The 12317-nt window shown below is 43.6% G+C and overlaps 1 protein-coding gene across 1 annotated transcript in view; it reads right to left on the bottom strand.

Moving 5' to 3' along the window:
* DCAF12 (DDB1 and CUL4 associated factor 12) overlaps positions 1-12000 on the bottom strand; it is a 39545-nt gene extending 27545 nt beyond the window's left edge. Inside the window, exons 1-2 of the mRNA XM_027088972.1 lie at positions 11640-12000; positions 10299-10553 (exon numbers count right to left, since the gene is read on the bottom strand). Of these exons, the coding sequence (XP_026944773.1) occupies positions 10299-10553; positions 11640-11717 (333 nt within the window). The 5' untranslated portion in view covers positions 11718-12000. The remainder of the gene's footprint in view (positions 1-10298; positions 10554-11639) is intronic.
* Positions 12001-12317: the final 317 nt, after the last annotated feature.

Below are 12317 nucleotides of genomic sequence, written 5' to 3'. Positions count from 1 at the left end.
GTCAGAAGGAAAAGAAAAAAAAAAAGTTACCTACAGGAGATTCAGTTAGTCTTGTCAACCAAATCCCCAGCGACTTGAGTCACTCTCCCTTGTTTCTTCCCAGCATCAGCCAAATGGGTCTATCCAGAGTTGCTCAACATTCCCTGTATATTCCTGACTCTGCTATGGAATGGACATCCCTGCTTCCTTCCCACAGTTGAAGACTCTTCCTCCTCTAGGAAATCCTCTCTGAATACCCTAGCTAGGAATGACTTCCTCTCGGGAGCACTCCTGGTTGGCGCGTCTAATGAGGCATCTATGTTGTTATTAACTTTGCACACAGCTATGTATTGTATCCCAGCCAAGCTAAGCAGAGGTCAGGCAGTCCTCTGCCATTACGGGTATTGCAGTGAAAGTTTGAGGAGTACTTGGCATAACATAAAGAATTCTGACAAGGAATAAGGAAAATTAGGACCCAAACTTAACTCATTATAGAATCTCAGGCAAATAACTTTTCTCCCTTTGGGTCTATTTCTTCAACTCTAAAAAAAAGTGGAGGCCAGTGGTTACAGTCCCTTCCAGCTCTGTCTGAGATTTGTTTCTATATCACTGCAACCCCACATGAAGCAGTGTCTTGCTACACATGGGAAAAACTCAATAAATGGTTATAAATTTAGTAAAAGCAGACACAAAACACAAAGTTGTCCCACTACATTCTAGCCAATGAAATGCAGAAATATTACTCCATTTCTTCTCACATTCAAAAACTGTCCTGATGAAAACATCCCTACCTACAAGTGAGAGGGACTGATGGCCTCCAAGGATCCAAAGGCATATAAGGGCATTCAAGTGGAATCAGCAGTTTAAGTAGCTGAATGTTGGGACTTCCCTGGTGGCGCAGCAGTTAAGAATCCCCCTGCCAATGCAGGGGACATGGGTTCGAGCCCTGGTCCAGGAAGATCCCACATGCTGCGGAGCAACTAAGCCCGTGCGCCACAACTACTGAGCCTGCGCTCTAGAGCCCGCGAGCCACAGCTACTGAGCCCGCGTGCCTAGAGCCCGTGCTCTGAAACAAGAGAAGCCACCCCAATGAGAAGCCCATGCACTGCAATGAAGAGTAGCTCCCACTTGCTACAACTAGAGAAAGCCCGCGCACAGCAACGAAGACCCAACGCAGCCAGAAATAAATTAATAAAAAAAAAAAAAAAAAGCAGCAGCAGCAGCCAAATGTTGCAGTCCAACCATAATCCTGGATTGAACCCAGTTGCCAATTCTGGGTCAGTTTCTCCCTTTTATCTCCTACACCAGGAAATATATGAAGAATTCTGCTTAAGGTCAAGCTAAAAAGCAATACTCCTAGATATCACCAGGAAAAACTCTCATTCATCTTGAACCCGACCCGGGCACTGCTCCCATTCCAACAGAAAAAACGTCCATGTGTCAGCTTGAGAAGACCTTTTTCTCTGACTGTAATGTCTATCAAGGATCCAGCTAGAAAAAAAAGCCTGGAGTGCAAGAGTCACTATGTTACTCCTATGTTCATTCTCCAACGTCCCAAGCTTCCAACAGACTATACCTGAAATAAAGGGCTCAGATCACTTAAGAGAAAAATTGCCCACCTCAAGCTCTGAGGCAGTTGTCAACTGAGGGCACAATGTTTGAAAATGCATGCATGTGTGCCTGTGTGTACACATGCATGTGCCTGATTGTCACAATAACTGAGGGTGCAGGGTAGAGGGGGACTGCTGGCATCTATGGAGCAGAAGCCAAGAATGTGAAATCTCCAGCAATACGAGATAAAGTCCCAGAGAAGGAAGAAACCACCAAAACACCATCAATATTCTTGTTGAGAAAAACTGCCCTAAAATTCTTGAATCCTTCCATAGGACTGCTGTTCAGGCCCTAACCCTTTTTATTAATTTTTAAATTTTTATTGAAGTATATAGCTAATTTACAATATTATATTCATTTCAGGTGTACAACATAATGATTCAAAATTTTTATGGCTTATACTCCATTTAAAGTTGTTATAAAATATTGGCTATATTCCCTGTGTCGTACAAGATATCCTTGTAGCTTATTTATTTTATACATAGTAGTTGGTATCTCTTAATCCCCAACCTCTATCTTACCCCTCCCCCCTTCCCTCTCCCCACTGGAAACCACTAGTTTATTCTTTATATCTGTGAGTCAGTTTCTGTTTTGTATATACATTCGTTTTATTTTTTAGATTCCACATATGAGTGATAACATACAGTATTTGTCTTTCTCTAACTTATTACACTAAGCATAATACCCTTCAGGTACACCCATGTTGTCGCAAATGGCAAAGTTTCATTTTTTATAGTTGAGGAGTATTCCATTGTTGTGTGCAAGTGTATGTATATATATGTATGTATGTGTGTGTGTCTGTGTGTGTGTGTATATATCACATCTTATCTGTTCATCTGTTGTTAAGACATTTAGGTTGCGTCCATATCTTGGCAATTGTAAATAATGCTGCTATGAACATTAGGGTGCACGTTATCTTTTTGAATTAAGAGTTTTTGCTTTCTTTTTCTTTGGATATATACCCAGGAGTGGAACTGCTGGATCATATAGTAGTTTTACTTTTAGTTTTTTGAGGAACCTCCATGCTGTTTTCCATAGTGGCTGCACCAATTTACATTCCCACCAACAGCATACAAGGGGTCTCTTTTCTCCACATCCTCACCAACATTTGTTGTTTGTGGTCTTTTTGATAAAAGCCATTCTCACAAGTGTGAAGTGATACCTCACTGTGGTTTTGATTTGCACTTCTCTGATGACTAGGGATATTGAACATTTTTTAACGTGCCTGTTGGTCATATGTATGTCTTCTTTGAAAAAATGTCTATTCAGGCCTTCTGCCCAATTGTTTTTTAATAAATAAATTTATTTATTTATTTTATTTATTTTGTTTTTGGCTGCGCTGGATCTTCATTGCTGTGCGCAGGCTTTCTCTAGTTGTGGCGACCGGGGGCTACTCTTCATTGCAGTGCGTGGGCTTCTCATTGTGGTGGCTTCTCTTGTTGTGGAGCACGAGCTCCAGGTGTGTAGGCTTCACTAGTTGTGGCTTGCGGGCTCTGGAGTGCAGGCTCAGTAGTTGTGGTGCATGGACTTAGCTACTCTGCGGCATGTGGGATCTTCCCCGACCAGGGCTTGAACCCGTGTCCCCTGCATTGGCTGGCGGATTCTTAACCACTGCACCACCAGAGAAGCCCCCTGCCCAATTTTTTTTTTTTTTTTTGCGGTACGCGGGCCTCTCACTGTCGTGGCTTCTCCCGTTGCGGAGCACAGGCTCCGGACGCGCAGGCTCAGCGGCCATGGCTCACGGGCCCAGCCACTCCACAGCATGTGGGATCTTCCCGGACCGCGGCATGAACCCGTGTCCCCTGCATCGGCAGGCAGACTCTCAACCACTGCACCACCAGGGAAGCCCCTGCCCAATTTTTAATCAGGTTGTTTGTTCTTCTGGTATTGAGTTGTATAAACTGTTTACACATTGGGGGTATTAACCCTTTATTGTTTATATCACTTGCAAATATTTTCTCATTCAGTATGTTGTCGTCTCATTTTGTGGATGCTTTCCTTTGCTGTGCAAAAGCTTTTAAATGGGTCCCATTTGCTTATTATGCTTTTTTTCTTTTCCCTTAGGAGATATACCCAAAAAATACTGCTATGATTTATGTCAGAGTTTTCTGCCTATATTTTCTTCTAGGTGTTTTACAGTTTCCAGTCTTAAACTTAGGACTTTAATCCATTTTGAGTTTATTTTTGTATATGGTATGAGAAAATGTTCTAATGTCACTCTTTTACAAGTAGCTGTCCAGTTTTCCCAGCACCAATTTTCATTGAAGAGACTGTCTTTTGTCCATTGTATATTCTTGTCTCTCTTGCTATAGATTAACTGATCATAAGTACATGGGTCACACCCTAACATTCTTGACCATTAATTCCCTCATACACAGAAGGTGACTAAAGTCTGCAACACACTACATGAAACAGGATTCCTGGAGCCCATACCTGCGTTAATCCAAGCAAGACCTTCTCAAGATGAAGACAAGTCAGAAAAGGGCAACCAACTCTAGCACCATCACATATAAGAGGCATAAACTTATTCCTACTGCTCCTCTTCCTAAAGCCTTATAACATCAATTAACCTGACATAGTACTTTAGACTTTTTGAAGCATTTACACAATGATTTTCAATCTACAAACACTTCTGCACATGTGCCCAGCAGAATGAACTTGCCAAGATAGCAATTCTATCACTTCCTCTAATCTAAAATCTTCCTCTCAAAAGAGTCAAATATTCTCAAAATAAGATAAAAACTAATTCTGGGATAACTGTGAACATTTCTTACTAGACAAAGAATAACCATATGCCATTTAAAAAACTAAAATCTGGGCTTCCCTGGTGGCGCAGTGGTTGAGAGTCCGCCTGCCGATGCAGGGGACAAGGGTTCGTGCGCCGGTCTGGGAAGATCCCACATGCCGCGGAGCAGCTGGGCCCGTGAGCCATGGCCGCTGAGCCTGCGCGTCCGGAGCCTGTGCTCCGCAACGGGAGAGGCCACAACAGTGAGAGGCCCGCGTACCACAAAAAAAAAAAAAAAAAAAAAACTAAAACCTAATTAGCAGGTTAATATCCTAACTACAAAATATAGAAGGATCATACAGATAAGAATGCTGTTGACAAAGGATTAATCTCTAAAATATATAAACAGCTTATGCAGCTCAATATTAAAAAAACAAACAACCCTGTCAAAAAATGGGCAGAGGGCTTCCCTGGTGGCACAGGAGTTAAGAATCTGCCTGCCAATACAGGGGACGTGGGTTTCAGACCTGGTCCGGGAAGATCCCACATGCCGTGGAGCAACTAAGCCCATGCACCACAACTACTGAGCCTGCACTCTATGGAGCCCTCAAGCCACAACTACTGAAGCCCGAGTGCCTTGAGCCTGTGCTCCACAACAAGAGAAGCCACCACAACGAGAAGCCCACACACCACAATGAAGAGTAGCTCCTGCTCGCCGCAACTAGAGAAAGCCGGAGCACAGCAACGGAGACCCAACACAGCCAAAAATAAAAATAAATAAATAAAATAAATTTATATTAAAAAAAAGGGCAGAAGACCTAAATAGACATTTCTCCAAAGAAGACATACAGATGGCCAACAAATACATGAAAAGCTGCTCGACATCACTAATTATTAGAGAAATGCAAATCAAAACTACAATGAGGTATCACCTCACACCAGTTAGAATGGGCATCATCAGAAAATCTACAAACAACAAAAGCTGGAGAGGGTGTGGAGAAAAGGGAACCCTCTTGCACTGTTGGTGGGAATGTAAATTGATACAGCCACTATTGAGAACTGTATGGAGGTTCCTTAAGGAACTAAAAATAGAATTACCATATGACCCAGCAATCCCACCACTGGCCATATACCCAGAGAAAACCATAATAATTCAAAAAGACACATGCACCCACTATTGCATGCACACACACACATGCAATAGTTCATTGCAGCACTATTTACGAGAGCCAACTCATGGAAGCAACCTAAATGCCCATTGATGGACGAATGGATAAAGATGTAGTATATATATACAATGGAATATTACTCAGCCATAAAAAGGAACGAAATTGGGTCATTTGTAGAGATGTGGATGGACCTAGAGACTGTCATACAGAGTAAAGTAAGTCAGAAAGAGAAAAACAAATATGGTATATTAACGCATATATGTGGAACCTAGAAAAATGGTACAGGTGAACTGGTTTGCAAGGCAGAAATAGAGACACAGATGTAGAGAACAATCATATGGACACCAAGGGGGGAAAGTGGGGTGGGGTGGGGTGGGGGGGATGTGCTGAGATGAGTTGGGAGATTGGGATTGACATGTATACACCAATATGTATAAAGTAGAGAACTAATAAGAACCTGCTGTATAAAAAATAAAATAAAATTCAAAAAAAAAAAGAAGAATGCTGTTAACCCGAGATGTACACTTGGCCAAACCCAAGGAATTCTGCAAGCATTTTAAAGCATTTTCTAAAGGGCTGTAACCCCACTGGGAAAATAAAATAGTAATACAAGGAGGAATGAATAAAAAATCCAGTCAGAAAAAAACTCCCACATTTTTCCTTTGTTTGTTTCCATGTGTCTCAAATTGAGTTTCATATTCTGCTTTTATGATTTCAGGAGTTTGAATATGTAAACTCAAGTTTATAATATTATAGCTATTTTCTCAACCCTGGTAACTACTATTCCACCCCACCCCCCAAATTAGGCTTCTCCAAGTGCTTCTTCCTCTCATCTGGCAGCAAATTGCAGCCCAAGCCTCATCTTTTCTGCTTCATTGGATCCACCAAGCCTACCTGTGAAGTCAGCAGTATACCTCTGACCATCACTTTGGGAACTGGTGAGAAAGATAAAAGCAGCTCTGGCAACAGGAGTTAGCCTGGTACTATCACTTAGGCTTTGGGGTCTTGCTGAAAATAATTCCACAGGAGATTTTCCTGTGAAAATCCTACCCACTTAAGCCTTTCCCCAAATCACCCTTGCAAATCCTTTCTAACACTCTCTTACTGAGTGGCTTCATGGTTCCCTGCGGTGGAGGTTCGCCCTAGCTGCAAGGAGCAATTTTATCTATTATAGGTGAGTGAGTCCTTGAAAGTCAAAATATGGGAAATAAGAGTTCATGTCTAAAATTAAAAACCTCAAACTCTGCACACGTTATCACTCTGCCTATCACCATCCTTCCCAAACCAACCCCTCTCAAAATATCCACTTTCTTGAATTGTTTTTGGTACTCTCCTGGTTTTCCTCTGACCTCCCTGCTCCCCCTGTAGCAGATCTTCCTGCACCATAAATGCAGGTGTTCTCCAAGGTTCTGTTCTTAACCCCCCGTCAATATCAATGGTTCTTACCCATTTTGGCTCACAATATTCCCTCCAAAAATGTAATGAAATCTATGGACTGCTCCCCTACACCACCCTCCCACATCATGCTCAGAAAATATACATCTAATGATATTTTTGCAATTTTAGGGAAGGTTTATGGAACCCAAGAGTGACTTCTCTACCCTCTCTCCATGGTAATAGAACAATTTTAATAATCCCTTATACATATGTGAATCCTAAACCACTAACTTCAATCTTTACCCCCTCTCAAACTTCAACTGATTGAAAGCACAAAACTAAACATTTTCTCTTTAAATGTTTTTTTGTTTCAAACGTTTTTCTGGCAAGCTTCTCTTATTTAGCTTTTCTGTATGGCTCTGTACATAACCTGAGTTTGTAACACTAAACCAGGAAAATATACCTACCCATCCTGGTTCCCAAACCCACATTTCAATTAAGGTTATACTACCTCTCCTTCTTTAAGTAATTTAGTAAAAATATGAGTGTTGTAATGTTGTTAATGATTAAAACATAGGCTGGGGAATTCCCTGGCAGTTCAGTGGTTAGGACTCCGAGCTTCCAATGCAGGGGGCATGGGTTCGATCCCCGGTCGGGGAACTAACATCCTGCAAGCTGTGTGGTGCGGCAAAAAAAAAAAAAAAGCAAAAAACATAGGCTAGCAATCTTATTCCTGTGCTTATTAGGCCCAGGGAATTCAGAGAGGTTGAATGGACTGCCCCTAGTTTGAGTGTTAGCCCATAGCACAGGGAAATTCCCACCCCACCAATCAAGCTACAGAATAATTTACAAAACCTCTACTGCTTTTTTCACAGATGACCCACTGCCTCAGCAAATGTTTCTATACTATAGCCCCAAGTCAGTTAACTCGGAAATGGCCTAACTTTTTAGCATCTGTTAGTTAAAGCTAACAGTTAAACGCTTAGTTAAACGCTCATGAATACCAACAGCAGCCAAGAGAAAAAGCACTTCTAACCCACAGATACATATTAAAAAGATTATTTTAGAATATAAACAGTTGTGGTATACCTTTCCTACTGAATACATTTAAATCATTTCACTGATGGTAAAATTTCAATACATCAAAACTTAATTTACTCTTGAGAATCCAACATGAACTCCTCCCTCCCCAAACTCTTCAGATATTATCCAAAGATAGTGCTAACTATTTAAGTAATTTTCCTTTTAAACTGAGGGAAGTCCCAGGGAGTGCCAAGAGCATTGGAAAAGGCTTTGGATTCATTATCACTACTACTATTTCTGAACAAGTAAGATACTGCTAACTTGAAATATTTCCCAAGATGTATACAGCTACCTTCTCAGCACTTGCATTTTACAGATGGGAAAACAAAGGCACAGATAAGAGAATCATTTGCCAAATATTACAAAGTTCAGAGAAGAACACTGTTCCTGATTCCCAATTTTGGTTCTGAAAGCTAAGCAAAGAAAAACACTAATTATAAAAAGAAAAGAAAGCAAGACTCTACTTAAATACTTTAAGTCATGAGGAAACAGGAAGACAGAAAGGCACGTATCAAGAGTAGGTTAAATTACTACTCAACATTATTCTCACCTTCAAAAGAGGGTAAATAAATTCAAGAAGCAGGAGATTATGATGATCAATTCAGTTTAAAATTCAGCAACATTTGCTGGGGCAAAACACTATGATGGTTTGTATGGTTATGGGGTGTGAAATGAATTCCTCTAAATGGAAGACTCTTTCTAATCCAAGTGACAACGATGACAGTTCTCTTAAACCAAGACAGTTCTCTTAAACCTGAGAGACTAGGAAAAGGAAGTTTTGTAGGAGCTTGCCACCACTATTTACTTTTGAAAGCCTTCTTTATAACAAGCAACCTTCAACAAAAGAGGAAATGAAAGCTTGGCCTCAACCACCATGGTATTATATCGTTCCTTAAAACTCATGTTTAAACCTTTGCCTATGTCCTTTATAAATAAATACTTCTCCTAGTACTTAAGACTTTCTTGATCTAGAGCCATCTTCTCTTTCAATTAATCCAAGATGTGTTTCTGTCCAGGGTAAATTCACCCAGCCATTATGACATTTCTTGTCTATTCACCCAGGGTGAGGTGAAAACAGAGCAGCTGGACCTACATCTGATCTTTTCTCACATGTTAATCAGAATCACTTTCCAGGGCTTCCCTGGTGGTGCAGTGGTTAAGAATCAGCCTGCCAATGCAGGGGACACGGGTTCAAGCCCTGGTCCGGGAAGATCCCACATGGCGCAGAGCAACTAATCCCGTGAGCCACAACTACTGAGCCCATGTGCCACAACTACTGAAGCCTGCGTGCCTACAGCCCGTGCTCCGCAACAAGAGAAGCCACCGCAATGAGAAGCCTGTGCACCACAATGAAAGAGTAGCCCCTGCTCGCCACAACTAGAGAAAGCCTGCGCACAGCAACAAAGACCCAAAGCAGCCAAAAATAAATAAATAAATAAATTTATTTAAAAAAAAAAAAAAAGAATCACTTCCCACCTGTAGGCCCTGTTTTTTCTCACTTGCCATTCCTCTGACATCATGCTATTTGTGCTCTTCTGTTCTAATCATATCCACAATATCCAATCATGGATTGATATTTTATCCATGCCTTTAATTGTTCTGGTTAAATTTACTGATAAAATTTCCCCTTCATTCACTTATAACTATCTTCTAAGTCATTCTACGTAAAAATACTCTCCTACTCATGTCATATTCAATTTTTCTTGCTACTGAATTCTTTTCAGAAGGCTACTTTGCAAAGACCAAACATTTATTGGGTTGGCCAAAACGTTTGTTCAGGGCTTTCATAAAATCTTATGGAAAAACCCGAATGAACGTTTTGGCCAACCTAACACATCCTGAAATATACCACCAAACATACTTCCCTGCCCTTTCTTATAGGAAATACATGTTTAGATTCTATCCCCTAAAAAGAAAGTGTTTGTCTTATTCCTATCTTTAGCCAAGTACGAGTTTAAATACTTCTACATATGCCTTTAGCCTAGCAGACAACACCTAGGTTTTCACTATCCTGTATCCTGAATGATGCCCAGACCATCATTCTTTCCTCTGAGGCCTCTGACTTAAAAGACAACATAAAAACGGGGGGGAAAAAAATCAAGAAGCAGTGGCATATCCATATGGCAAGAGGCCTAAAGAAACAGACTCCTCTGAAGATTTACCAGAAATGTGGAAGTGGGAAAAGGACGAGAAAAGGGAAGAAGTCATGAACAGATAGGAGGGAATGGAAAGGAGAATAAGGCAATCTCCTCCCCCAAAGAACTAAAGGGGAAAACCAGCAGTGAGAGATTCTAGGACATGTGGAGCCATATATCCAGAACTAAGAGATAGTTCACATCCACCCAGAAACTTACCGTGTTGCATTTTGTGCCACACACCACTTGCCTATGATTCAGCCACTGAGATGCAAACACTTTATTAAGTGTCCCCAAGTGAAACTCTCTCTCCTGCAGGAGGCTGGGAAGTTGCTGTGCTGCATAACCATGCAACACTCGAGAGTAGTTGGTTTCATTCTGTAGCCTGACTTCTCGGTTCTTCAGGTAGTACACTAAGGATCTCTTCACTGGGGGGAGTCTTTTCCTTTTGTGAAGTGAGTGATCCCAGCCAAACTGTGGAAAGCAAAATTAGAAATCACTGCTTTGGCTACCTTTGTCAGAATAAGGGATCCTACTGTATTAGAGAAATCACTAAGAACTCAACCTGCAGGATTTACATACAACAGAAATACAAATACAATGGAACAGGAAAGTCAAGCTAGAAGTCCAGTTTAACTCTTCCAACATTGAAAAGATGCTGCTCATAGTGATACCTATGGAAAACAAGGGCTGAAAAGGAAAGGAATGTAAGCAGAAAAGAGTATGAAAGGTTTACTAAGGCCTTTTATAAGTGAAGGAATCAGGTACCTTAAAGCTATCCTTAATAGAGAAGGCAGTGAAGGGTCGAGAGATTAACATACAGACCTCGGCTGCATCTCTAACGGACCCCCTTCTCCCTCTCAGCCTGTACTCCCCGCGAAGCATGGACGGTGCAACCCAAGGAGCCCAACTGGGGTCCCAGGTCTTTCAGGGATGCCCTATCAGTGGCCGCCTTCCTGTCACCAGGTCTGCGCTCCAAGCAGTTACAGCATTCCAAAAATCAAACACCAACGGGGTGGGAGGCACGGGAAATCTGAGTCTGAAGGGACCCAGAGAGCAGGACAGGAGTGATACCTGGAACCTGCTGTTTCATCTAGGGGTCCAAGTGCCAAAAGGCCCAGCTCAGAGCTTGGGTATCCAAAGGGAGGCTCATTCCTATACGAGAGACGCAATCATTTCCCCTTCCCCGGGCCACAGGAAGGCGGACTTCACGGTCTCTCCCGGTATTTTACGGGAGGTTTTGTTCCCGATTCTCCTCGACTTCGGTTTCCCTTCCTCAGAAACCCAGTTTGTTTTCTCCTCAAGCCCCGTTCCCGGCTGCAGGCCTCCCCGGAATATGTCTCGTTTTCACGTTCCCCTTTAGTTCCTCACCCCTGCTGCCTATCTGCTTTTCAGTGAACTCCTGCTGGCCCAGCCCGGATCCTATTGACCACGGCTCCGCTCTTCACCCGCCCCCCGTCCCCCCAAGACCTTGGACCTCGTTCCGGTTCCCTGATTTGCGAACCCTATCCTCTGGGTGCCTCGGCCTTATCACCCGGGGCCCGGCCTCTCAGCCCTCACCTGTGGGCCCTGAGCGTCGCTCCCAGCTCCCGGCGAGGCGGGCGCTTTCCGCTTCCTGCTAACTGCTTTCCGGGCCATAGTGGGCAGCGCCGCCGCGGCCCCGCAGCCACATGGGGCGGGGGAAGCGAGCGGGAGCAAGGCGGCAGGTCATATACTGGGCCCCGGGGCCGCGCACCGTAGTGCGCCCGGTCCAGAAAATGGCCCGGACCCCGGGCGGCAGTAGAAAAACAGGGAGGCAGGGAGGGAGGGAGGACCGGGGCCGGGAAAGGGAAGGGGAAGGGGAAGGGGAGACAGGAACCCGAAGCTTTCCGACGACCAAGTCTGGAAAGGACGGCGAGCGGCTGGAACCAAAACACCCTCTCCCTTTCGCCCGCGCTCCGTCATCCTCGCGCAGCCGCACTTCGTAGCGCGTCGCCACGGAGATGCAGTGCGGACAGAAGGATTGGGTTTAGGGCTCGCTGTAGAGTTCCCGGCAGTTGCTCAGCGGCCTCCAGCCCTTTTTCAAGGGCCATTTGACTGCCGCTGGAGGTGGGCGACCTGGGGGCAAAGGAATCTGGGTTCTGGCCCCCGACCTCGGAGCCCCACCCTCCCATCCGCAGGCACCCGGAAGTGAGGGCGATTACCCTCGCTCGGGGAAGGAATCCCTCCCAACACGCCTTTACCCCACAGTCACCGCTG

This window comes from Aethalodelphis obliquidens, unplaced genomic scaffold (assembly GCF_003676395.1).
Source record: "Aethalodelphis obliquidens isolate GAN/ISIS:26980383/991018 unplaced genomic scaffold, ASM367639v1 scaffold64, whole genome shotgun sequence".
NCBI lineage: Eukaryota > Metazoa > Chordata > Mammalia > Artiodactyla > Delphinidae > Aethalodelphis > Aethalodelphis obliquidens.
The sequence above is the reverse complement of the archived record's forward strand: the minus strand, read 5'-3'. Positions and strand labels throughout refer to the sequence as shown.